General features: G+C 36.2%; 1 protein-coding gene across 7 annotated transcripts; it reads left to right on the top strand.

Annotated features, from left to right (window-relative positions):
- The first annotated feature begins 10,957 nt into the window (after window positions 1-10,957).
- INSIG1 (insulin induced gene 1) lies at window positions 10,958-26,488 on the top strand. 7 transcript variants are annotated; one of them, XM_052000309.1, is made up of 8 exons: window positions 10,958-11,322; window positions 11,687-11,915; window positions 12,137-12,277; window positions 12,372-12,814; window positions 15,511-15,635; window positions 17,954-18,120; window positions 19,018-19,117; window positions 24,447-26,488. In XM_052000309.1, exons 4-8 carry the CDS (start codon window positions 12,403-12,405, stop codon window positions 24,474-24,476), a joined length of 834 nt encoding a protein of 277 aa, XP_051856269.1. In that variant the 5' UTR covers window positions 10,958-11,322; window positions 11,687-11,915; window positions 12,137-12,277; window positions 12,372-12,402; the 3' UTR covers window positions 24,477-26,488. The 7 variants fall into 7 exon arrangements, with proteins under 7 accessions (XP_051856269.1, XP_051856270.1, XP_051856272.1 ...); XM_052000310.1 differs by having other exon boundaries at window positions 12,121-12,277; XM_052000312.1 differs by lacking the exon at window positions 11,687-11,915 and having other exon boundaries at window positions 10,958-11,068.
- The last annotated feature ends 48 nt before the right edge of the window (window positions 26,489-26,536 follow it).

Here is a 26,536-nt window from a genome sequence, read left to right as displayed (position 1 = left end):
TAAATAGATTTTAAATTGTCTTTCTTAGCACCCCGTATCCTTCTACCTTTCTGCTATCAATACTATAGAAGTAGTCAATATAGTGGATCTGAACTTTTTTGTACTTAACCATATTGGTCCTCATAAACTTTGCTACTTTTTTGGAATAACAAGATCTGCCAAAACTTACACCTTTCAAGCATCATCACTAAGAACTCAGGTCATTTCTATTCACAATGAAGCACTGGAGGAGGACTTGGTGTTCTTTGGACTGAGTGAAAATTAAAAGGCAAATGTGCAAGCCTTTCTAGCATCATGTCTTACTGCTTCTCATAACTACCTTGCATTCCAGCTAAACTGGACTATTCATCACTTCCCAAACATCTACTGTGGCCCACATTCTTGTTTGCTTAGAGAACCTTCCTCCACTGCCCCATCTCCACTAACTGAAATTGTCCCTGTATTTTCCAAAGTGCAATGCAAATGCCACTTCAAGGTATAAAATCTTTCCCAGTTCCATCAAACAAAAGAGAGTTCTACCTCTTCTGACACTTCCCCCTTAGTATTTGTCTTTCTTATACCACTTAGAACATTCTGTTATGAATATATACGTATATATAACAATATATAAATTCTGTTATAAGTATTATAATTATCTCTTACCTCCCTTAAGTTAGATTGTAAATTCATTAAAGGTACTGTCCAAAACTTTAATCCTCTTTGTATATCTCACAGCATAATGGTACTCAATAAATATTACTTGATGTGGCACTACTAAGTGAGCAAAACCAGGAGAATAATTTGTACACTATCAACAATTGCAAAGAAAAACTAATCTAAAAGACTTAAGAACTTGGATTAATGAAGTGACCAGCCACAATTCTAGAGGATTGATGAAGCAGCAACTAATTCATTTTCTGATAAAGCATTCATGGATAAAAATAACATATTTTTGGATATGGCCAATGTAGGAATTTGTTTTGTTTGAGTATAAATATTTCTTATGAATTTTGTTTCACCTTTTTTTAAATTGCAAAGTGGGTAGAAGGGAGAACAGACTAGGAAAAAAAGTAGCCCCCCAAAAAGGAAACAAAGAAAAGGTCATTGAAGCTTTCACTACAATGAGTAGAATTTGGTTTCTATATTCAGACCTATAAAGAATATTATGTAGATATTTAGGAGGGGGGGGAAATGTAAGTAATCAAAAGTTAAAAATAATAATAAAATAGCACAAATAATGCTTTGAGGAAAATGTTCCTAAAATTATGTATCCAGGAAAGTTACATAGTGGAAAGTTAGCCTAGCATCTTCTTTTGAATGTAAACTATTACTCAAAGTATTACTATTCAGTGATTTGGAACAATAAATGGAACAACCCTTAATTCAGAAGCAATAATATATCTTCTTCCCAGAGGTGATTAAGTAATAGAACCAAGACTAATGATTAATTTAGAGTAGTACAGGTAAATTCTAAATGCTACTGTAAAGAATACATCTCCTTAAATACTAACTTGCAATCAGGGACTGACTTGGCTTACACTAAGGTGAATACATCTCATTATATTCAGCTTATAGTCAACAGAACATCAGTGAAAGCTTCACTTGAGGCTAGTTGAGCCTCAAACAATCATAACATTTAACATCTGATTTCTCAACAGGAGCTTGTAGTCCCTAGGGGGTACAAATGCAAACTGCATTACTATCTATACTCCTACATGGGCATGTTATGCAAAAATGGCAAGACTAGGACAAATTGCCCAATATGGAAAAATAAAACCAAGCCCAACAACAAGATACAAATTAGTCAAGCCAGGATCTAGGATAATGGAGCCCAAATCTATTCTTTATAAACCTCCACAATAAACATCCTGGAATTTACATGTGACTGATCTTTGGTATAATTAGCCAAAGAATTACTATTTTATTTTATGTAATTTATGTAAATGAATCAAGAAGTCAGTCAACAAGCATTTATTAAGTGCTTATAATGTCCCCATCCAAGCATTAAGCACTGGGGATACAAAGAAAGGCAAAAATAGGAGGTGTCTCTCAAAGAGCTAAAATGCTAAAGGAGGAGACAACATGCAAAGAAAAAACATACAAGATATATATATATATAGATAGATAGATAGATAGATACATAAATATATAGATATATGGATATATATTATATATCCATATATCTATATATTTATGTATCTATCTATCTATCTATCTATATAGCAAATGGAAGATAATCTTAAGGCAAAGGCATTCACAATAGGGAGAACAGGAAAGCTCTATTGCAGAAGACAAAACATGCTGCTTTGTAATAACACTATGGTCTATACTAAAAAAGGAAAAGAGAAAGAGCCTAAAATTTAATAACCAAACAAATTAATTGATTATGCTTTTAGGTCTTCTGCCTTTGAAATAAGGCAAGAAAATGCCATTCCATTCAGCCAGGTCTTTTTGCAAGCTCGCCTCCTTCTCCTTGAAAGAAGAGTTTTAGAATTCTCCATCAAAGAAAAAAATCCATCAATTTTCCAATCTGATTTGCTGCCTTGGGAGGTGAATAATACCATTCTTTTAATTCTTAGTAATTGTCCCTAATTCTGAAACATCTAATCCCAGAGAGAACTCCACCCTAAGGCCAATGAATGTGGCTTCATGGACAAGGAAAACTTCTCTTAACTTTTTTTCTCAATGATTAACAAACTCCTCCCATCTCTCACATCCTCTCCATCTCAGTGATTCTAAACTTTAATTCAAACTTTGGTTCAAACATCACCCTAAACCATATTCCCATTCCCCTAACCCAACTTCTGCAATGACCCACTCTTATCCACCACTCCCATTGTGTTCTCTGGAATGCCTGCTCTATAAGTATCTTGCTTTTATCTTTCCTACTTCTTCCATTATCTACATCTCACTGAGACTTGGCTCCCTCCTGATAGGAGTATCTCCAACACCACTTTCCAGCATTAATTGTGTTTTCACTCATTCTCTGGCTCACTGGTCAAAGTTGGGAATTTGGATCATTCCTTGCTTCCTCTATCAATAATAATGATATTAGATATTAGAGGAAGCTCTGAGGTTCATTCAGTCTGCAACTTGAGTTACCTCAAACTACCTGACCCCTGGGTAAAGATCTTAGTTTAAAAAGACCAAGGTTTCCCACTGTATCCAGGGCAATGTCCAGTTGTCCTGATCTGTATCTTGCCATTGGACTCAGACAGCTCTGGAAGAGAGAGTAAGACTGGTGACTTTGCACAGCCCTCCCTCACTAAAAGCCAATTCACTTGCCCCTCAAGACATCACCTTTTCTGATGTCATTGGTCCTCTTCAAGAGCAAAGGGCAAACAATCTGCAACCAACAACCAATAAAATGTCTAGTAGGTAATCTTCAGGAAATTTCCTTCCTTAATGAGGTCTGGCTCAAAGTTCTTTCTCTTACTCCCAACCCCTGCATTCATCTTAGAGAACTTTGATACACATACTGATATTCCTTCAAACACCCTAACATCAAGTTCCTCAACTTAATCATCTACCCTGCCTTAACCTAAAAATAAAGTCATGCCCTTGATCTTGGAATTACCCACAGATACTTCCACACTCATCACAGCTTCCATGTTTATGAATGCTAAAATTCCCTTATTTGATCACAATTTATTGTCATTCCACCTGTTCCTTGGTCTTGCAACCACAATATCTGCTTTTCATTCATACATTGACCTTCAGTCTGTATCAGTTCTTTCCCAAGCCATCACCCCTACACAGATACACTCTCTTCCCTTCCAAATCTTGACCCCCTTGGTGAACCAGATCAACTCTACCTTATTCTCTTAAGTTCCTTGATCCTGATCTTCCCCTGACATCCTTAAAACACTTCTATCATCCTCTGTCTTGACTCTTACATCTATGCTGTTAAATGAAGCTAAAAAAAAAAAAATCACAAAAATGTGTTGACTGGGTTCACTATAAATGTTATATAAACTTAATTAAGTGGCCAAGTTCTATCTTTAGTTAGACAGTGCTTCATAAAGACCATGTAAGGACAGAGTTAAATGCAGTGAGACTCAAGCAACAGATTGTTCTTTAGGTAATAAATTTTTTTTGATGACAGGAACCCATGAAATAAAGAAAAATTTTAAACAGTCCTCAGTTCTGTGTGGCTCTTTTCCCTGTGTGGTGACAAAAAAAGGGGTTAAAGAGTACTAAAAATTTCAAAGGTTTTAAATGGTGTGTGTGTGTATATGCAGGCGCATGCAGGTGTATAAATTTAATAGTAAGTACTTAAATGTAAGACCTTTATCTAATAATCAACAAATTAATTTATGTTAGAAGACACTGACTACCTCAGTTTCAATATTACCAATATTAAATGAAATCAGAAGACAATGGGAAGTCGCAGCTTAATAGAAGGTCACATAATATCTCCTTGGGGAGACAATACTTAAAGGCTATATTCAACATCTTTTTTTCATGGGATACTTAGTCATCTAGTATTACAATTCTTATGAGCTTAAGCAATTAGCAATCTACCATGAAGATATTTGCAGTTTATGTGCCAAAATCAGGAGGAAAGGATAGAGAGGTAGAGAAATACTATAGAGAACTTAAGATCCTCTAAATAATATATGCATATACTAGGATACGTGATGAGTTTAATGTTAAAATGGGCACAAGGGAAATAATGGTGTTTGGAGATACTCGCTTTCAAGAAATGAAAGACCTCAAAGGAGGTCAAAGACTGATAAGAAATTTCATGCCTGGAGCATAGATACTTTTTTTCCAGAAAAGATTCAGAAAGCAATGGACAAGGCAAACACCAAACAATATTGCAAAGCAACAAACTAATCTCATAATAATAATAGCTGGCATTTATAAAGGCCTTTGATGTCCGCAAATTATTTCATACATTTTATCTCATTTGACCTTCGAAGATAAGACATTATTATCTCCATTTTACAGATGAGGGCCTTGCCCATGGTCACATATCTAGTAACAGAAGTAAAATTCAGACTCAGGTATCTCCCTAACCTCCTAACAAGCATGTTAACAGACAGGAAATGACTAGTTATTGATGTGGGAGTCACATTAGAATCAGTTATGTGTAATAAGACCATTGACTAAGGTAGAACAAAGGTGAAGATAAATAGTAAATTAAAAGAAAGGTTAAGGAAGAGAAGCCATTGTAAACAGTTGCAACAGCTTCAAGTTGACCTCTTCAAATAAACCATCAAAGCCAAAAAACGAAAAAAGGTAAAAACAGTGAACTCACTTATCACTAAAAGTTCAACTGAAGGGAGAATAGTCAAATGAGGAGGCCCAGAGAGCCAGCGAACATTTGATTCTTGCCATACTAGAGAGACAAGGTAACCAAGGAGGATAACATCAAGTTAGAATTCAAACTCATCTGTAAACTACCAAAGAGACTCTAGGTGGTAAAACACAAGTATCATCTCATAAAACAGTGAAAAGCAGTGAAAGTGACCATAAACAAGTCTGCAGAATGCTTGGCATGAGACCCAACTGAATAATGTCCCAAGAACATTTATAAATGAAATTGGTGGTAGGACAGACAGAGGTAAACAGGACAAATTTGTCAATGTTTCTGTAGTGATGTATTTATTATATTTAAATTCCTCCCAGATATAAAAATGGTACATTAGTCATTTACTACCTGTGAGACTTGGGGCAACCCAATTTTCTGAGTTAACTCTCTTCCAGTTATAAATCTGTTTCTATGATCCTAAGAGTGACTACACCAGATAAGAATATAATAAAGAATATTTTATTTAATATATACTTGAACATATTTAACATGTATTAGTCTACTTGCCATCTAGGGGAGGGGATGGGGGGAAGGAGGGGAAAAGTTGGAACAGAAGGTTTTGCAAAGGTCAATGCTAAAAAATTACCCATGCATATGTCTTGTAAATAAAAAGCTATAATAAAAATAAATAATTATTAAAAAAAAGAATATAATAAAGAAATCCATGCTAGAGGAGACATGATATTGGAAGCATTAAGATACCATTTTTATAAAATATCTTAAAGACAGGAAGATATCCCCTCATATGGGAAAAATCACATTTAGTATCCAGAAAGGGATCTGGAATGGACATTAATTACTGACAATGACAATTAATTACTGACTAATTACTTCATTTTTTTATCTTTAAAAACATTTTCATGAAAATAGTCATATACAAGATATCATCAGTGAAAATATGAGAAAGGAACAGGTAGGCTTTTGCAAACTATTCTCTGCAGTAATCCACACCTTTATAATCACACAGCTGACTGAAAAGGGCAGAGAATATAACTGTAATTATTTAGGAATTATAATTAAAAGCATTTGATTTAACAAATTGAAATGCAATTTTCAAAAGTTCTCTTGTAACAAGGAGCCTCTTAAGCATATGTCAACATAGAAGATTCCTTGACAAATTCAACCAGAAAGCTAGCTCTGACAATATTCTGATTCTTCTTATTAATCAGGGGCATAAAATAAGAAAATATATGCTTGCCAAAGGTGTTTACTACTGTCATGAATGTTTTGTGTAAGGTATGTGAGATGTTTCAGAAGTTCCTGTTTATGAATGCCATTATGTTGACATCAAATCCAAAATTATTACATGGCCTTCTAGATTTGTAGAAATGATTTACCAAAAGAAATCTTCTATATAAGAAATAAAAACAAAATGATGAAAAATTTATTGCATATATTATGTATAGATGGTTAGTCCTTTGAGTTAGTGTATCAGTACATGCATCTGAGACATGCACTGGATAAGATGAATTCAAAATTGAAAGAAAATAGATTTTATTTCAAATGGAAAATTCTGCAGTTTTCAAAGATCCCAAACTACTTCAGAAAAGGAAGAGCCATTTGGGTTTGTTTGTTTTTAAACTCAAATCTTCTATCAATATTATGTGAATACAAACTTTTGAAAATCATAAGTTTAAGAAATCAAAGTTGGAAATGACCAGACACCAGAAAGATACATGGTAAGTGCAAATAGGCTATTTCCTAATTGCAGTGATGACCTACTGATCATGGGTCTGAGCCTCCTTGTTCTTTTCTCAAAAAAAAAAAAAGATACAAAGATTATTTCTGTGGGAATGTATGGACATAAAATATAGGAATAGCCTTGCCAAGAAAGCCTCAAATGAGGTCACAAGGAATTGGACTTGACGAAAACTCAACAACATAAACATAAAAAGAGGTGGTATGTTTACATGGCAAAAATAAGGAATGATACATAGTCAGTGTTCCACTGGTATCCATAAAATGTAAAATAATTAGAGAATGGACTCCAGCATGCCAGACAATACTCTGTGGAGGATCTATAGAAGAAAGAGATCAAGAATGACACAGGACAAGAAGGGATGGATGGGGTGTGACCTACTGCAGTGGGGGAATAGCTACACTGATGGATTACAAAAACATTTAAATATTGAAGTAAGGTCTATGTAAGTTGCAATGTTTTAAAAGTATCTAAGGAACTCATTAAAAAATTAAACTGCAAACTTTTCATTGAGTGCTTACTAGAAACTTAATTTCTGATCATCAGCTACTGATGCCTCATCAGAGGAATAAAAAGAACTAAAATGATTATTCCATATTACTCTGTCCAAGACTCAGATGTCATAATCCACTAGATTCTACAGCTAGTTATGTCACAAAAGCAGTCAAGATGCCCAAACCTTGGAGTTTATGTTTCTGGTTTAAATTAAGTGGGGCAGAGACTGAGGTATTTGGAGCAGACCCATATCTTACATAAGAGGAAATATTCAATGAGATGTAAGGACCAAGAATACTTTAGTCTAGAAGAAACTATGTATTTTTAGCAGACTGTGATTGTTTTTAGATAGGAGATAAATCATTCACATCAAGGCTATGTGCCAAGAGAACCTGCACTGGCCCTACAGGAATTACATGACCATTGGTAGATAGTTTACCACAAACATCAACCCTACTAATTTACAGAGAAGAATATGCCCAGGCTCTGAACTAATGCTGAATTAAAAAGATAACTGGAGACCACATACCCAACTTCCCCACCTCCATCAACATTTAACATCTTTTTTTTTTATATTTTATTTTATAATAACTTTATATTGACAGAATCCATGCCCGGGTAATTTTTTTTTTACAACATTATCCCTTGCACTCGCTTCTGTTCCGATTTTTCCCCTTCCTCCCTTCACCCCCTCCCCTAGATGGCAAGCAGTCCTATATAACATTTAACATCTTAATGATATTTAATAATTAAAAACAAATCACATTTTAAATGTTAACTAGCACAAGTTAAAAAAAAAAACCAAAAACATCAAAAAACCATTGACAATGCTTTTCTTGACTTATGCCAAGCTAAATCAATATGGATAGAGAAGGCAAATGATGTCATATTGGTGTCTGTAATTTAATGGAGAGGAGATATCAAAAAGTATCCTGAAGAAATGGATGGCCAATATATATTAATGGCAGATATCCTAGGGCAGTGGGTATTGTGCCAGATGGTCTCATTACACTAGAGGTACATACATAAAAACACATCACATGTGTGTTTCCAGTGTTTTTAATAATACCCAAGCTATTTTAATCTAGATTGTTACTAACTAGGGATTGAACTTGAACAAGTCACTTTATCTCTGGGACTTAGTCCTCTCCTATCAAGTGCAAATGATGACCTCTTAGATCCATTCCAGTTCTAAATATCTGTAATTTCAGTTTTAACCATCGTTGAAGAGAATTTATTAAGAACCCACAATGTATTAATAAGCAAGCTGTATGACTGGAATGATTTCCATCTGTTTACAGTCTAAAATGGTATGTACATACATCATACAGCAAACATCATAATGACAGTATCAATAAAAAGGCACCATACAAACATCTGCCAATTATTTTCTAAAGTTACAAATTATTTATGTTTTCTCTAATTGTTTCTGTCAACTTGTTTGAGAGTTTTCAAACAAAGATGACTCCTGAAAAAAAGTGGTTTTGGTCATCTTTGGTTTTTTTTTTTTTTTTTTTTTAAAGCCTTGAAGCAAAAAAAGTACTTTATCAAAATAGCTTGAATTTAGACAAAGACTCACCCTAGCCTCATAAACAAGAATGAGATGTGTTAGTACAGTTAGATGGATTCAACGTTGGTTGAGTGATTTGGCCCCCAAATTAGTCATTAATGGGTCAGTGTGAAATTGGAAGGTCTGTGGTAGGAGTAACAAAATCTGCCTTTGGTCCTATGATTTTTTAACATGTGTGTCATGAATAATGGTATGGAGGGCAAGCTTAATGAATTTGCTTCTGTCACAAAGCTAGTATGTTGGTTAGTAGAGCAAATCAGGACCCAAAAAGACTTTGCCAGGATGGGATACTGAACCACATTTAATAAAAAGAAACTTAATAGGAATGAATGTAGAGTCTAACACTCAAAAATTCAACTTCATGTGTATAAAATAAAAAGGCATGAGCTAAACAACTAATTCAGCTAAAAAAAAGATGTTAGGGGATTACAAGTTCAATATGAATTAACTGAGTGATACGGGAGTCAAAACCCAAAACCAAACTCCAAACGTATGTGGTCTTAATTATGAGACAAACTTTGGAAGATGATAGACCCACCTGGTCATATCACAGGAAAAATAGTGTTCATGTCTGGGCGCTACATTTTGGAAGGGCAAGCTGAAGGAGGGGAACCAAGAGGTGCTGAAGAATCTTGAAGGGAACACAATTTCTGACTTTTAGTGAAATTTCAGACCGGTTTTCTGCTTGAGGCAGAACAGAAAATAACTCGGAAGCCACCGAGGTCAATTCAGGGTTGAAATTGGAAAAATTCCCACTATTAGGGTTATATACCTAAGTGTGTTGTTTAAGCTCCCATCTCAGATTCTGTAATTCTTGGATCCTTGAAACAGCTCCAAGTTCGTTTGAGGGTCTTCCTTTGTAACCAAAACGTGGAGCACCCTCACATGCATCAGTGCGGCTGATGAGAAGCCCCCAGCCAGTCAGGGAAGTCCCCGGGCACTACAGGAAGCCTGTATGCGTGCCTTTAATAAGGGCATCCAGCAAAGGCGGCGCAAACCGCTGAGTGCAAGGTCGTTTGGACGGAGGGTTAAAGAACCCAGGCCGCGAGAAAAAGCGGCGTTGGACTTGAGATCCCATCGTCTTTATTCAGCTCCCCAAGCCCCCTGCCTCGCTTTTGGGTCGCTCTGGGCTTTACTGTCAGGAGGAAGGGAGAGCTTTTCTCAATCCCGTTTCTTCGGCAAAGGCCGGGCGTGAAGGTGAGGCAGCCTCTCCGCAGGTGAGGCATGACAATGGGGCTACCCGCCACGGGCGCGCGCAAGGGGGGGTTAGGGGAGGAGGGATGAGATGCTCGGCTCCGCGGCTCTTCCGCTACCCGCCGCAGGCTGCCTCCCTCACCCCACCCCGCTGGGGGTTCGCATCTGGCCCGCGCTAGGTCTCTGAACGTTCTGTTTCATAATGTTCTGTTCTCTAAACTCGCCCCAGCTCCTCTCCAGCACGCGAGGCTGGGGCCACCGGGCTCGCGTGCGTGCGTAAGAGCACGCTGCCGCGTTTTCCTCCCACCTCCTTCCCGACAAGATTCGCTTACAACGCCCTCCCTTCTCAGAGGTCCCACGCCTCCTCGGCGCCCCCCTTTACTCCCCCCCCTCGCCACTAGCGCTCGGTCCGCAGCTCGCGCTCCCGCCCCAGCCGTTCGTATCTGTCAGTTGGAAAGGCGGGTGGTGTGTCTTCTACGTCATATGGGCCGCCTGTCTCCCATTGGCTGGGACGGCCTCACCAGACCGAATGTTTACCTGGCGGGGACAAGGAGGTGTGGCCTCAGGCTTGGGCCGAGGCAGAGGGAGGAGGGCGTCTGGGCGAGAAGGAGGGGGGCGGAGCGGGAGCCGGGAGGGGCGGAGCTGGGCGGGGCAGGGCGCGAGCTGGGGGAGGCTGCCTGAACCGTGGCTGTGGCCGCTGCCGCCACCGCTGCCGCCGCCGCCGCCGCCGCCGCCGCCGCTCGGGTGGTCCCTCCCCCTCGCCCGGTCAGCGCGGGGAGGGAGGGGCCGTGGCTAGGGCCCGACTTGGTTTCGGGTAGGTTGGGACTTGGTAACGTGATTCGGGGGCTTCGCGTGTGTCGATATAAACCTTTTAGCGCCGGCTCGACGCTGTAGGCGAAACTTTGGAGACCAGGCCGACGCTGCTGTTCCTCCTCCTCCTCCTCCTTATCCAACCTCCATCCTCGATCGTCGTTCTCCTCATCTTTCTCCTCTTCCTCTTCCTTCTCCTCTTCGTTCTCCTCATCTTCCTCCGCCGGACAGGCCTTTGGTCCCTTGCCGCTCCTGCAGGTAAGGCGGTCTCGAGGGTCGTGGGTGCCTGGGAGCCCCATCCCCGAACCCGGGCCTGGGTCCCTCCATCCTCCCAACCCGCTCCCGGAAGCTTCCAAGCGGCTTTTGTCCCCCATTGTCCCAAGCCCAGTGTGTGTCTGGTCCCGACCCTAGTGTTTTTGCACGTCTTTTGATGGAGAGCTTCTCGAGGGCAGGGATGGATATAGCTTTGCTTTTTTGTATCCCCAGCCAAGCTTACACGGAGTTGGTAGGCGCTTAATAAATGCTCGTTGACTTCCCGCCCCCAAAGTCTTTAAAGGATGTAGGGAAATATTTTCGAGGCCACTAAAAGCATCTGTCATTTATTAAGTTTTTTTTTAAAAAGGAGCAAAAGAAAGAAATTGACCCATATGGAAAAGAGCTGTGTTTCCAGCTGGGGGGAGTGAGGCGTGCCTTCGCCGATGCTTGACAGCCCCGATGGGCTCATGGACTTTTAGGGGACGTTAGATTCACTGATGGATTTCCCCCAAAGTTTGACGGTTGCTGGACGCGGTATCTGCGAAAATGCCTTATCCCAGGCATTCCGCAGACAAGGAGAGGAAAAAAAAAGTTCGGTTAGTTTATAAAGAATAGCATTGGGGAAGGAAGGGAGAAGTGAGCTACCCGACCTGTACTTTTCTAGGAGGGGAGCGTCCGTTCCAAGCATATTGCGCATATTCCTCCTTGCAAATGTTTATACAGTCCCTTCTCTATGGCACTCAGTCAGGGATCCCGTTAGATTTCATAACAGCCTGCTGAACGGAGATCTTTTTGTAACAGGATGTCCATTTTGCAGCTAAAAGAATCTAAGGAAGAGGTGAGGTCATTAGTCCTACATTGATTCGGCTGCAAGAACTGGATAAAAAGCCTTATCATTCAAACACTGCCGTGTCCACTGTTATCTGTTCAGGTGCATGTCACCTTGAGTCTAACTTAAGTAAGTAGGCCTGGAAAATATCAGATGCCTTGAAATCATTTTTGCCTTTTTGAAACTGTTTGTCACTGTTTGGCTTTTCCCTGCTTTCTTTTAGGAGATTCTTCCAAGACCTTCGGTGGTGACTGATGCCCAGATTAGACGAACACTTCTGGAGTTGTTCTTGCACTACCAGAGGGAGGCATAAAGGCAACCTCCGTGCTGGCACTGCTAGGGTGACTGAGAAAGTGGGAGACATGCTAAATCCCTCGGTCTCCAGTCCTTCACTGGTACTGGTGGGACAAGGTGCCATCAACACTGAAACCACAGACAGAAACAGGAACACTAACACCAAAAGCAACAACAGTAGAGCCCCTGGTAATAGTTGGCACCATCATTTGGTGCAGCGAAGTGTTGTGCTCTTTGCAGTCGGTGTCTTCCTAGCTCTGGTCCTCAACTTGCTTCAAATACAGAGGAATGTCACACTTTTCCCAGAAGAAGTTATTGCTACAATCTTTTCCTCTGCCTGGTGGGTTCCTCCGTGCTGTGGAACAGCAGCTGGTAAGTAATGGTAGAGTGCTCCAAATAAATAATGATGGAGATGGCAAATTTAATTAATTCTTGTCCAAGAACAAAAAAATTTATGCCAATATCACATAGTAAACTGTACCTCACACTTCAGTTTTAATTACAGTTTGTAACAAGAACTTATTAGTGTAGGTTATTAGTTAAGGCAGCATGGCATTTATTCCAAACCTTAAGAGCTAGTCTAAAAAGAGCAAAATTTGAGGAAGTCTAAGGATGGAGATATGAGGTAAGATAAGATACTGGTAATGGTTCTTGTGATGTGGCCTCTTCCTACTTCCCTCAGGCAGCCTGAGGACAACCTTTGATTCTAGTGCAGCAGCAGACATGTGTCATCAGGAGCTAGCTACCCTGTGATTGGCCTTCATTAGAACTGGTGAGCCACAATGCTTGGTTGCTATTGGTTCCCCAAGTGAACATGCTACACTGCTGGAGAACTGAAAACAAGTCAGTCACATGTGCTTGGAAGGAGGTTGCTGGGGGAGGAACTTAAGCATTTCCTTATGCCAAAATAGCCCAGTCAACTGCAGCCAAAAGCCAAACCTTTTTCCTAGAACTGTATCATGACTTTATAAAACAAGTACATGGATGCCTTTGTATTATTTGATTAGAACCACTAACTTTAAAAATTTTTTTAACAAAGAAAGGTAAACAAATGATGTAATAAAAAGATGAAACTTAGCTAAAGGAGTGAAACATTTTTAAAACTTAGTTTTTTTAATAAAATATTTGTGATTAGGTTGATTTAGGATTTATTTCTAAGAATTTGTTTTTAGCTCTATAAGTGACTCAATTTTTCTTTGGCATAGGGAGCTATCAAGAAGGGAGCTACACCTAACAGTGTAGCTGAAGTATGGCACTGGCTTTGCAAGAACATATATTAAAAAATTGTTTGGGGACCCTGAAAAGTTGTGACTTGACTGGAGTCACAAAGCTAGTTGTGTTAGGGATAAATCGGGTTTATTTTAACAGAAAATACTCTTGTAAGGGAGTTGTGTTGCTTAGAGCAAAGAAAATCTTGGGAAGGGAGACAATGAATCTGAGTGTTTTAATCAACAAAAATGCAAAAATTTAAGCTTTGTGTGTTGTAGCTATTTTTGGAGGAGGGAGTTAAATTTCTGATTATCTGAACACAAGTAAACATCATATATGACTGCTTAAAATTGCCCCTTTTAAAAAAGTTTTTCATGTTTTAAGAACAATCCCAGATTTGAAATTTCAACATTGTGGGTATGTGGAAATATGACATGTAAAAAACTAGAACTGAGGATTGTCCTTCAACATATGTAATAGTGACATCCCAGAGAATCCAAAACATAATTCCTCATTTATATCCCATTGCTTGGGGGTTCTTTGGGTTTTTATGTGTTTGGGTAAGGTGAGACAATGTTTAACTTCTCATGAACAAATCTAGTATCAAGAACATATTGCAAAAATATTTTAAAATAATTTTCATTTTTCTGGAGTGTGTAAGGTAAAAGTTTATATTTTAGTCAGAATAAAGGCAATGATTGAATTGAGTTAAGCAAGAGATAATTTGAGTATAATTAAAGCCAAATGCGTAATGCCAGATACCCAGTTAGAAAGTTGGGAAAGTCATTCAGGTATCTTGTTTTTTTTCAAAAATCTGTGTGTGTGCCATCTCTTTGATGAAATAAAATTTTCATTTTTACAAAATATGTGCTATTTTCCTGTTAATAGTTTTAATATTAACTGCTTTCTTGCTGTACCAAGTCTATTTTTCAGGGGCATTCACGATGTTGGCCTAGTGTACATATTTAGACCAGCTAGGTGGCGCAGTGCACAGAGCTCTGGGCCAGGAGTCAGGAAATGACTCGCCTTCCTGAGTTCAGATGTGACCTCAGACATGTAACCATCTGGGTGACCCTGGGCAAGCCACTTAACCCTGTTTGCTTCAATTTCCTCATCTGTAAAATGAATTGAAGAAATGGCAGACCACTCTGGTATCTTTGCCAAGAAAACCCCAAATGCAGTCACAGAGTTAGACACGACTGAACAAACATGTATATTTAACCTAAATAAAAAGTCCAGTGTAAATCTTTTTCTCTATTCAGAGCTAACTCCCTACATATGGTACAATTCTTCCCACTCTCATGCTCTTGACTGTTCATAGAATGTTTTGAATAGGGTTTAACCCTTAAAGGGAAATTAAAGTTCCTTATTTTCAAACCCTTATTAAAGTGGTTCAGAGGGGCAGAGGGATTACTCAAAGTCATACAGTTAATTAAATGTAAACTGATATTAAATTACCCAAGTCAGAGCCAACACAATGTCTGACCTTCTATGGCTACTTTGCATTATTAATCTCTCCCTTTTCTGACCTGTTGCATTTATAGTCGTGGTTCATGGAATTTTCAAGGTGAGTGACAATTTGAACACAGGACAATTCAGTTAAATTTCACATTCACATTTCTGTTCAATCAGACGGTTTTTAAACTTAATCCAGTCATAACTCATTTCTTTCACAATGGCATGTTTTTTTTTTAAGAATCCCTCAAACAGCTATTCTCTTGTTTTTTTCAGTTTAATTTGTTAAAATTTCAGTCTGTTTTGTTGCGATATCAAATACTTCTAAAAAGGGACTTGTTTGAGTTAGTACTGCACACTATTCTTTAACAATCTTGTCTTTTTTCATATTTTTCCCTATACAGCTGTTGTTGGTTTGCTCTATCCCTGTATTGACAGTCACCTTGGAGAACCTCACAAGTTTAAGAGAGAGTGGGCCAGTGTAATGCGCTGCATAGCAGTGTTTGTTGGTATTAACCATGCAAGTGCTGTATCCTTGAAATATTCTATATCTGTGGGGTGTTGCCTTAAGTAATTTTGAGAGTTGGTGTTTTGTATTTCCTTAAAGCTACTTTTTTTTATTTGATCATACAAATCAATAAACACAAGCTATTATATGGAATATTAATATGGGAAAGGAACCCATGGATCATCTAATCCAGAGTTTCCCAAACATGGTTTCAGGATATATAAATAGGGGTTGCACAAGGAAATTGCCATACTAGCATTGATTTTTTGGTAAACTCTAAATTATAAGCATAAGAAATCATAAGTAAAAAGTACTTACTTGACAATTTATTATTTTGACGGAAATCTCCTCTAATCCCAAATCAGTCTTTGTGGATTCTGTCAATTTATTTTAATCTTCATAGTAATTTCTGGTTAAACTCATGATTCTCAACTTTACAAATTCTCTAAATTTGGGGACATGTCAGTTATTAGATTTTTCGTAGATTTAAGGAAATAAAATATTTGATTTTTTTTTCTTTTTTTTTTTTTCCTAGGATGCAGTATTTTTTTAATCCTCTAGTGTGGTTTTAAATTCACATTGTAGGTGAAGAATAGTTGGATTTAATGGATCTTTAAAGAAATTTTTATTAGATGCACTTCCAGACTTGGAAGTGAAAAGAACATTGGTTTAGTCTAGAGATAGAGAATCCTAGTCTCTGCTCTGATAATCGACTTTTCATATAATGTACGTAGATGTACTTTTCAGGCAAATCTTTTACTCTTCTTAGGCTTCAGCTTCTTCATCTATAAAATAAGACAATTGGACTACATGACCTCTAAAATCCTTTTTAACTATAAATCTATAATCCTGTGGACTAGATGTTCTCAATATACCCCATCTCTGATAGTCTTTTATTTCTTGACTACTCTTTAATAGTAATGAGAATTAAAGATAAAATTGTTCTTTATGCTAACAAAGCATTAGTAGGTAGCAATAATAGCAATACTCATGTCCCTGCACTATGTTAAATGCTTTACAATTGTTATGTTGTTTGATTCTCACTGTAACTCTGGGAGACATATAGGTGCAATATATACATATATATATATATGTATATGCATATATATATAGTATAATATATAGAGAGATAATAGTGTCCACATTTTATAGATAAAATTAATTGACTTGCTCAAGTTTGTATAAACTTTTATTTATTCCTCTAGGGTGATTTAAAATCCACATTATAGCTGTAGCATGTAGTTGAATTTAATGGATCCATTAAGAAATCTTAGATGTACTTTCAAGACTAGGAAAGCAACATAATGTAACAGAAAACTTCCTCTGAGGCTAAATTTGAATTTTTTTTTCCAGTCCAATACTACTCCATTGTACTACCTAAGTTTAATAATGTGTCCATAGTAAGCCCAATAGCTGACAGAAGGTCCTTACTCTACTCTGGCTGCTGCTTAGTCCTGCCTATGGAAAGCCAAGCCAGAATATTGATTTTTCATGGCAAATGACTGATTAGATAATTCCATAGATTTTGAACTTAAAATTACCATTACAACTCTCTCATTTCAGTGTGAAAATATTGGTTACAATTGAATTAAACATTATAGCTTTTTAGTCTCACACGTAAATCACATGTTTTGTTCCTGACAGTAATACTATATTGAATTGTAAATAACTGTTGTCTATACAGATTTCTGGAATGAGTATTTTTTTCCCTGATGCTATTCTGAACTACTTACCCTGCTAAATGTTAATACTCACTGATTTGATTCTTAAAATAATTATTTCTGACTTGATAGTGGTATAGAAAAGAAGTAAAGTAATATTGCATATAACTTGTTTTTAAGGCTTACTGCTTCTTTATGGAAACATTATAGGAGAATTATATGTGAACACACATTTATCAGGAAAAGAACTTTGTACAAAATTTTGGGCTCAGTAATAATGGAAACATTTCCAAATGTCATGATATTCATAAATAGTCCTGTGTCCAACAAGGTCTTTCCACCTGTTAAATCAATGAACTTTTTTCTAGTTGGTGAAAAATTTCACACTGAATCCTAAGTAGTTGTTCTGCCTCTCCCTTACCTTGAGTTTCACCTCCCTCAAAAAACCTGAAGTTTAATGCTAGATTGGAAATCAAAGATGACCTAGGTTATGACTCCCAGAATTTGAATAAATAAAGAGAATCTCTTCATCTTAATTGCCATATATGAAAAGGGAATTGGACCATGTAATTTTCTAAAGTTCTTTTTCAGCTCTAAAGCCTATGGTTATAAACTTAATATAGTATATAAGTAGTTTGCCAAAAGTATCAAACTTTTCCTTGACTTCCACATAATCAGAAACTGGATTTTGCCAATAATGTTCAACTGTCATTGACTTTAGCTGCTTTGTCTTTGGGCCTTTGGTGGACTTTTGATCGGTCAAGAAGTGGCCTTGGGCTTGGAATTACAATAGCATTTCTAGCAACTCTGATCACTCAGTTTCTTGTGTATAATGGTGTTTATCAGTGAGTATATTGTTTTAAAATTTAACTTTTTAAAGCTATCTGTGCTTTAGAATATTGAAACTTGTTTTTTTTATTTTCATACTCTTATATGTGCTTACGCTGATTTTTCTAATCACATAATTGTGGCATGAAGTTCTATAAAGACATTCTGCCTTAGCCCTTTATGTAGTGGTAAACTAGAAACTGAGTGGCTGCCCATCAGTTTGAGAATGGCTGAATGAATTGTGGTATATGAATGTTATGGAATATTATTATTCTGTAAGAAATGACCAGCAGGATGATTTCAGAGAGCCCTGGAGAGACTTAATGAACTGATGGCTTAGTGAAATGAGCAGTAGATCATTATACATGGCAACGAGACGACTATATACGATGATCGATTCTGATGGACATGGTTCTATTCAACAGTGAGATGATTCAGATCAGTTCCAATGATCTTGTGATAAAGAGAGCCATCTACACTCAGAGAGGACTATGGGAAACTGAGTGTGGATCACATCATAGCATTTTCGCTCTTTTTGTTGTTGTTTGCTTGCATTGTATTTTCTTTCTAATTTTCTTTTCTGGTTTCAGTTGATTTTTCTTGTGCATCAAGATAATTGTATGTGCGTGCATATGTTGGATTTAAAAACGAACAAAAAAGATATTCTGCCTTGTTCCTGAATTTCTTATTAATGTATATAGATCGATATGGATCTATTATTTCATGATATGATGGTTCAATCATAAAGGCTTTGTGCTTGCCTTTAATGAATCAGGTGTGGTCTCCAGTGATGCTTTTTAAAAGACTGTCCACATACTGAATTGAATTTAATTTTTTCCTTTATAACTGTCTAATTTTAGTGGAATTGACGTGCAAGTTACTTAATAAAAATCTTTTTTTTTCTTTTGCTATAGGTATACATCTCCTGATTTTCTTTATATCCGTTCTTGGCTGCCGTGTATTTTTTTCTCAGGTGGTGTGACAGTAGGAAACATAGGACGACAACTGGCTATGGTATGATAAATAAAATCATTATATAGTCTTGTAAAGTTTATTTCAACTTGACATAAATTCTAATGACTTGATCACTTATTTTCTGTAGCTTCAAAAAAAGGTTTTTTAATGTTCTTACCCTACTGCTTACTATTCATTAGATATGTTATCACAGCATTCTGCTGTTGACTGTTGATTAAAAAATTTGGTGAGAGTTGGAATTTGAAGGATAGATATATAGATATATCCATATATCTCCATATGTTTACATGTATTTTTTATGCATTCTGTAGTAACAATTTATGGAGTTAATTTATGAAGTTATGGTTATTAACTTAGTGTGGGGAGAGTATAATAAGTTTTCCCAACATGTAGTGGTGTCATATATAAAGTTAGTATCAGTAGTTACTAAATCAGTCTTTCAGAATAAAAACAAGTATGTCATTAAATAATTTTCTGTTGTAGTATACTAAGATCTTTAAGAACCATTTCTTTTTGTTATTTAACCATAAAATATAAGGAAAGAATTTAGAATATATACAACTAGAATTTGAGATTAAATTGCAAATTTTATATACTTTATAAGATAGTCAAATTTTAAGTGTATAAGTACTGACTACAGGGAAAATAATCAAAGCAATTTGGCTTTGTTAACTTATTATAACATTTAATAGCTTTTATCAGTAAATTGTAATATTAAGTAAGTGATTGCCAATCTTTCAAGACTTTGATATTCTCTTGTCCTTTGATTTCACATATTCTCTTATTTCTCTAAAATCATGATGTGGCATTCAATTGAATCAATCTTTTTTTTTTTTTTTGGTTGAGAATTTATTGATAATCTGAAACATAATTGAGCATACTAAGATGCCTATTGGAAAATTATAGGAATGTAAACATTTTGATTAAACCGATGTCATTCATCATAAAAAAATACATAATAAATACTTAGCTAATACTATCCTAATATCTTACAGATCAAGAGCCTCCTGTTTAGGGGTTCTGATTCTTTTTAACCCAAACATCTAAGAAGGAGGGAGAGAAGACATCATTAAATAAGAGACGATTACTACAGACAATAAGTACCCTGAAAGCTCAGCTAGTCACCCAGAGCTAAGGTGGTTCAGAAGAAGCAGTGGTAGGAATTAGAGATGAAAGAATTGGGAAGATCACCTGAGACATGGGGGAGCTATGACAGCAAGGGCATAGAAGCAAGATAATTTAGTTGGAAGGAAAGATTTATTTAGATTAGTTGGTAGAGTAGGAGGTTGTAGAGGAAGAGACTTGTATATGTAATAATAGGAAGCCACTGAAGGGTTTTGAGTGGGAAGATGACAAAAAAGTATTTTAAGAACACTAATTTGGTGACGTCAATTAAAATCTTAATCCAGTGGCTCATAAGGCAAGTAAGTGATTCTGGATTCTTGAAAGCTATGGTTGCAGAGCGCAAGCTTTGGCAGGATTATACTGAGATGAAATGACATTGAGTCTTGGTCTATCAGAGGGCTGTATTTATGTTGTCTTAAGTACCATCCTAATTAAGTACACTGAGACTCATTACCAGGAGTTTGGACATAAGCTGATTTTTGAGCCAGCAATTTATAAAAGCAATCTATTAAGAATCTGAAGAGTTAAAATCTGTAATTTGTTGAAAATGGGGCTGAAAGAGTACTCCCACTGAAATCACCAGTTCTTGAGGTATTCATGTAAATAACCTAGCAGAAAGGAGATTTATGATATTCATAGGATCACATAGATTGTCTTGTCCAGGTTCTCCTTTCTCATTGTGAAGAAACTGAGGCCCAGTGACCTGCCTAAGGTAGAGATTCAAACCTAGATTCTATGATTATCCAGCACCCTCCTTTGGTGTGATCATGGGATAATGATGTTGGCAATGGAAATTAAAGAATGTAAAAGGCCTTATAAAGAATCTTAATAAACTGAACAGGGTAAGGAAAATCTGCCTTTGCTAATGAACCTTCTGCCACATTAGGTTTTTTTAAGTACTGATATCAGGATAAACTTTGTTACTGGAAACAGTTGGGTAGAGCAGTGACATATATTTGTGAACAGCTGAATAGAATTACTGTAGGATTTTTTGTGATAATATTGGAATTTGATCATAGTATATAGTATAGATTGCAAAATAAGCAATGTTGTGGGCCTATATTATTTCCAGAAAATGTCAAGATCAGAACTTCAAAATATAAAGCAGCTTAAAAAATGAAGGAAATTTAGAAACTGTAATATTGCACTGTTTGAAGGCTTTCATCAGTTAAGGTCTTCCTTTCACTAATCCAGATCACTATGTCCTTTAGTTCATGGTTGTCTTAAGCTGCTATGGCCAAAAAAAAAAAAAGGCGACAGTCAACCTAATGTTGATCTCCTATGAACATAAATAGGCTGGTCCTAGGGACAGACTGTCCATCATTGGTAAGCTTTCAAACTTGGCAAGACCTGCCCGAGATCACACACTGTTGACATAGCTTTGAGAACCCATCTCCACACTATTGTGAGGTATCGGTGCATACTTTTTTAGGGAAAGAATAATTCCATAATTTAAAAATGATAGCTTCATTCTTTCACTCCCAGAAAATTATCCTGGATTCTCAGAGACTTAGTAATAACTCTGGCTAATCTGGAAAGGCTTCCACTAAAGGCCCATTTGACTTATTTATATCTAATATTTGAGGCTTGTTTTTTATTATATTTGAAGTAATTTTATCACTAGAAAGTTGCTTAGTAAGTACTGCTGATTTTTTCAGCCATAGCAATTCACCAAGGCTATCTGCTAATGTGATGAGAGGTTTATGATCATGTGTTTACCCAAAGGTAGCTTTCTCACTATTTCTCTAATTCAATTTCATAATTGTCATTAACAGTTCTAGCTTGATATAATTTTTAAAAAATATCTAAAATATCTTTTAAAAGAAATAGAATTTTTAGAATGGACTGGATAGTAGTAAGAAAGATAAGGCATGAAAAAAAGATTAAAGACATTAGTTTTCACCTAGTTCACAGAGAGATTTAACTTAAAAAGAATGAGAGGAACCCAAGGCAAAGCTAATTCACATTAGTGAATTTTTTTTCCCAGTGGATTCAATCTCCCTTTTTTCTTGATTCAAAGTTCTGAAATTTCTTATTCTAGTTTGTGTCTTTTTTCCCTCCTGTTTTAGGTGGTATATAAGGGATAACATTAGAAATGAATTTCTAGTAGAAGCTGGTGTCCATTACAGTATGGATCCAGCTGGTTGTTTTCTTCCTTCTCCCCCCCCCCCCCCCCTTATCACCACCATATTACTGCTCTTTGTATTCAGAGATAAGGTTTTTACATTTCTTTTTTTAATTTGTGGATTTGGCAGAAAGGCCAGAAGTCTCTTTCACATTGGACACATAAAAAACAACTTTTCATTCAGGTTTATAGCCATTTTCTATAGAGCCTGTTCTGAACTATGGTTTAAAATCATAAATGATTATAGTCCCTTCATTTCTGATTGCTATTGCTACTGGCCAATTTTGTTTATCTTTTGTTTGTCATCTGCCTATTTTTTATTAAGTCTATCACTCTACACTGATTTCTACGTTACCTAAAATTATGTTTGTTTTCTATATAGAATTTCTTACAGGACCTGCTAAGATGTCTTCTGTCATTCCTCCTTTGAACCCATCTTAGCAAAAAAAATTAATGCAGTTTTTTTTATCTTTTTTTTTTTTTAATTTAAATTTTATTTTAGTTAATAATAACTTTGTATTGACAGAACCCATGCCAGGGAAATTTTTTACAACATTATCCCTTGCACTCGCTTATGTTTCATTTTTTTCCCCTCCCTCCCTCTACCCCCCCCCCCCAAGATGGCAAGCAGTCCTATATATGTTAAATATGTTAACTGCATTAATTATCAAGAATGTATGTAGCACCTACTACTCTACTTACATTGAATTGATGTGTTCTAATCAGGGAGATATCAAGTACATAAGAAAAATATGTACAGCATCTTAGATACAAAATTAATGCATTCAATGTTATACACAGCAATTAAGTTAATACAAGGTAGTTTGGGAGAGAGGGGCACTAGCAGTTGGAGAAGGTGTGAGAGAGATTTTCTCAAGGAAAAAAGGGATTCTTAAAAAAGTAAAGAGGAATGGATTCCAGGCACATGGGATGGCCACAAATCATCAGTTCTTTGCTAGTGGACCTATATAATATGAAATATCATTCCACTTAATGTGTAGTCTTGAGATGATACTAATGAAACTTTTAAGAAGCCACTTGTGAGGCCTATTTTATGCTTTTAATAGTTAATTATTCCCACAGACATGCAAAATTCTTTTTACATTGATAAAAGGTTATTTGAATTTCGTGTGACCACTTAATAATTCTCAATTGTTGGTGAATCTGTTCCCTTTCTATCAGATTCCCTTTGTATAGGTTTTCATAATGATCTTCAGGCTTATCAGTTCATCAGTCATGTAGTATTTTATATGCTGCTTGTTCTCACTAGTTAGTTTCATCTTATCTGTGTGTTTCTAAAGCATAATCAGCTGGCAAAAGTTGTTGAATGTCCATCCTAATGTTTCTTGATACTGCTAACATCCTGATACAGTTGAAGATCTGATTCTCCAAGAAATTAAGCATGAGCCCTTTGTTCTCCTTAAATACACATGTAAAAATAAGTTTAAATAAAACTAATTCTAGTTCAGAATATTGCTTCACTTCCCCTTTTGAGAGGGATAGATCTGACAGTATCTTATTAGTAAATAAGCTATCAGAAATCTCCCTTCACTATAATTTAACAAACTGTTTCTAACAGTGCATTTCCTTGAAATATTTAGCCAAGGAAGGTAGGGTTCCTATCCTACTCACACTCTGTTCATTCTTTGTTGACTTAGACTCTTGCTACTGTATAACTGTATACATAATCATACTAAAAATCAATTTTAGATCATCAGTTTTATTTTTCAGCTGTTTTATCCCTCTTTTTATCTTACCAGTTATTTTATAGTCTTCTCTTTCTCTCAGAATTTGTGTTTGTATGTGTGTATTTGTGTACATATATATATGTATACAGTGTTTAAAAAATTGTGGGGCAACTAGGTGATAGAGTGGATAGAGCACTGGCCCTGAAGTCAAGTAGATTTGAGTTCAAATGTGGTCTCAGACATTTAACACATACTAGCTGTGTGACCCTGGGCAAGTCACTTAACCCCAATTGCCTCAGCCCCCTCACCCCCCCACAAAATATATATTTATAGTAAAAAAGTCCAACAAAGCTTCTGGTTCAAATCACCAATGTTTCAAAGTAAAAAAATGGAGTACACTGTGTTCATTATCTTTCTTTGCTCTCTGTAGGGTATTCCTGAAAAGCCACATAGTGACTAAAGTCAAGACTCCCAGATGCCAATATTGAAGCAAAGTTGGGAAGAACCTGTGATATGGATTGTGACTGAAGATTTTTTTTTTACCCTGAAGAATCTATTTAGATTGGGCCAACTGCACAAATGACCTGAGGGGGAGGACCAGAAAGGTGGGGGTGGAGTGGGGAGGAGTTAAAAATGGTGGATCTGTTTTAGAATAGCCAAGTGGAAAAAAATAACTGCTTATCTTAAAGTCTTACCTCGATTTACTGCATAAGCATTTGTACCTGGCTGTGCCCTGGAAGGATTTAATACTAAATTGTGTTGGGGAACTTCAAGTATTAGATTTCATTTAAGTTATTGAAACAGTTGCCATATTTCAAAGCCTTGAACTAAAATTAAATTGTATTTGTGCCCAAAAGAGTAGATTGATGGTGCTCAACAAAGGTGAGGTATGGTGTAATAGGAATAATATTTAACCAGAAGATTAAAAATAGGGTTGTGTTTCCAAAAAAAAAAAAGTAAGAGGTGATCCATGTCAGGTTGTAGCATTAACTTAATGCTTCAAGAGTTGTGCCCTCATCTTAATGCTGCAATAGCGCACATACACACCCATACACTCAAGTATATCAGCAGTATATCAACTATACTTTTTATCTTGACAGTGAAGTTTTATGTAGACAATCTTATTGGAAGCAAATGGCAATGAAAAGTCAGTTCTTCAGTGTGGTATGTGGCTGACATTTTCACCTCTTGATTATTAAATTCTCTCGAGATCTGTAGACATTTAACAGTAACTATGGATCTCTGCCATTTGCTTCATTCTAAATGAGCCGAAATTATTTCTGTATTTCTCTGTTACTATAGAATAGAGATTGCAACTTTTTTCACAGCCCTATAGGATTTGCAATCTGTGATTGCCTTGTAAAAAGAAGAATGCATATGTCACTGCATTAAACATTTGGTGTTTCTAAATATCAATTATATTGGTGAGCACAATGTATTCAGTTAATGGCATAGACCACATGAGACCTAATTTGCAACTATTGGGTCTTAAAACTAAGTGCAATGTATATTAAAACCAATCTGAGCCTTGTATTCTCTTCAATATTTATTTTTTTTTTTCATATGCGATGTTAAGGGTTCAGCATTCATTTCAGTACTGCATGGAGGCAAATTTCAGCAATAATTTCTTTCATGAGAAAAGATATTTTATTGTTGTGCCTTCCATTTGAACCCTAATCCTTTGAGAAACTCCAGTTTTGTGGTTATGGTATAGTTGTAATTTTTACTTAAGATGAATTGATTTTTTTTTTTTTTGTATTATGCATTGTAAATGTTTTTGGTTTGTTTGAAATCTTGTTAAGATGATTTTCATATTTGATTGGCTGTCCTTTTAAATTGATGTTACCAGTCAACAGAATGGAATCTTGGGCTATTAGTCTAAGAATACGTATTTTTTGTGTGTATATTTATGTGGTGGTCCTCCTTTTTTTCTCTCTCTCTTTTTTGAGGAAAATATAAATGCTCTTGGTGCAAAACTCTAGAAAGCTGTAACTGATTACTTTAGAGGAAAGTTGCAAAAGTGGGGCGATTCTCAACTTGTTAAAAGATCCCTTATGAATATTCTAAAATTGAAAATAGTGATGTGAAAATGTTTTGTTTTCAAAATAGATAACTCCTTTCAAAACCAGAAGTAATTAGCAACATGCAGTAATTGAATATACAAATTTAAACTTGATCATGCATAAGCAGTAAGTGTTTATTTTTCTCAGTCAAACTAGAAATTATTCTATACCTATTAGATTTAATACAGCCAAAATGTGAATCTGAAGTTCAGTTTTTGCCAATATTTGTAGCAAGTAAACAAACCAAAGTGATCTGAGTTTGTAAAAATTTATGAACAAAATTTGCACTATTCTGAATTTGAACATTTAGGAAGATTCACATTGATACAGAAGTTTTCCAACAATGTGGTGTTTTTTTGCATTTTTTTTTACTATTATTTCAAGAACTTATTAAAAGATTCAAGACCAATGATTGTGCTTGTGGAATTTTCTTTTTAAAGGGAAAAAAGTCAATGTT

Source organism: Antechinus flavipes, chromosome 5, assembly GCF_016432865.1.
Source record: "Antechinus flavipes isolate AdamAnt ecotype Samford, QLD, Australia chromosome 5, AdamAnt_v2, whole genome shotgun sequence".
Lineage (NCBI taxonomy): Eukaryota > Metazoa > Chordata > Mammalia > Dasyuromorphia > Dasyuridae > Antechinus > Antechinus flavipes.
The sequence above is the reverse complement of the archived record's forward strand: the minus strand, read 5'-3'. Positions and strand labels throughout refer to the sequence as shown.

Coding starts and splice junctions, on each gene's coding strand:
- INSIG1 (XM_052000313.1), top strand. CDS start 12,403: ATGCCCAGATTAGACGAACACTTCTGGAGTTGTTCTTGCACTACCAGA. Junction 15,636..17,953: donor GTATTAACCATGCAAGTGCT/GTATCCTTGAAA, acceptor CCACATAATCAG/AAACTGGATTTTGCCAATAA. Junction 19,118..24,446: donor TAGGACGACAACTGGCTATG/GTATGATAAATA, acceptor TGCTCTCTGTAG/GGTATTCCTGAAAAGCCACA.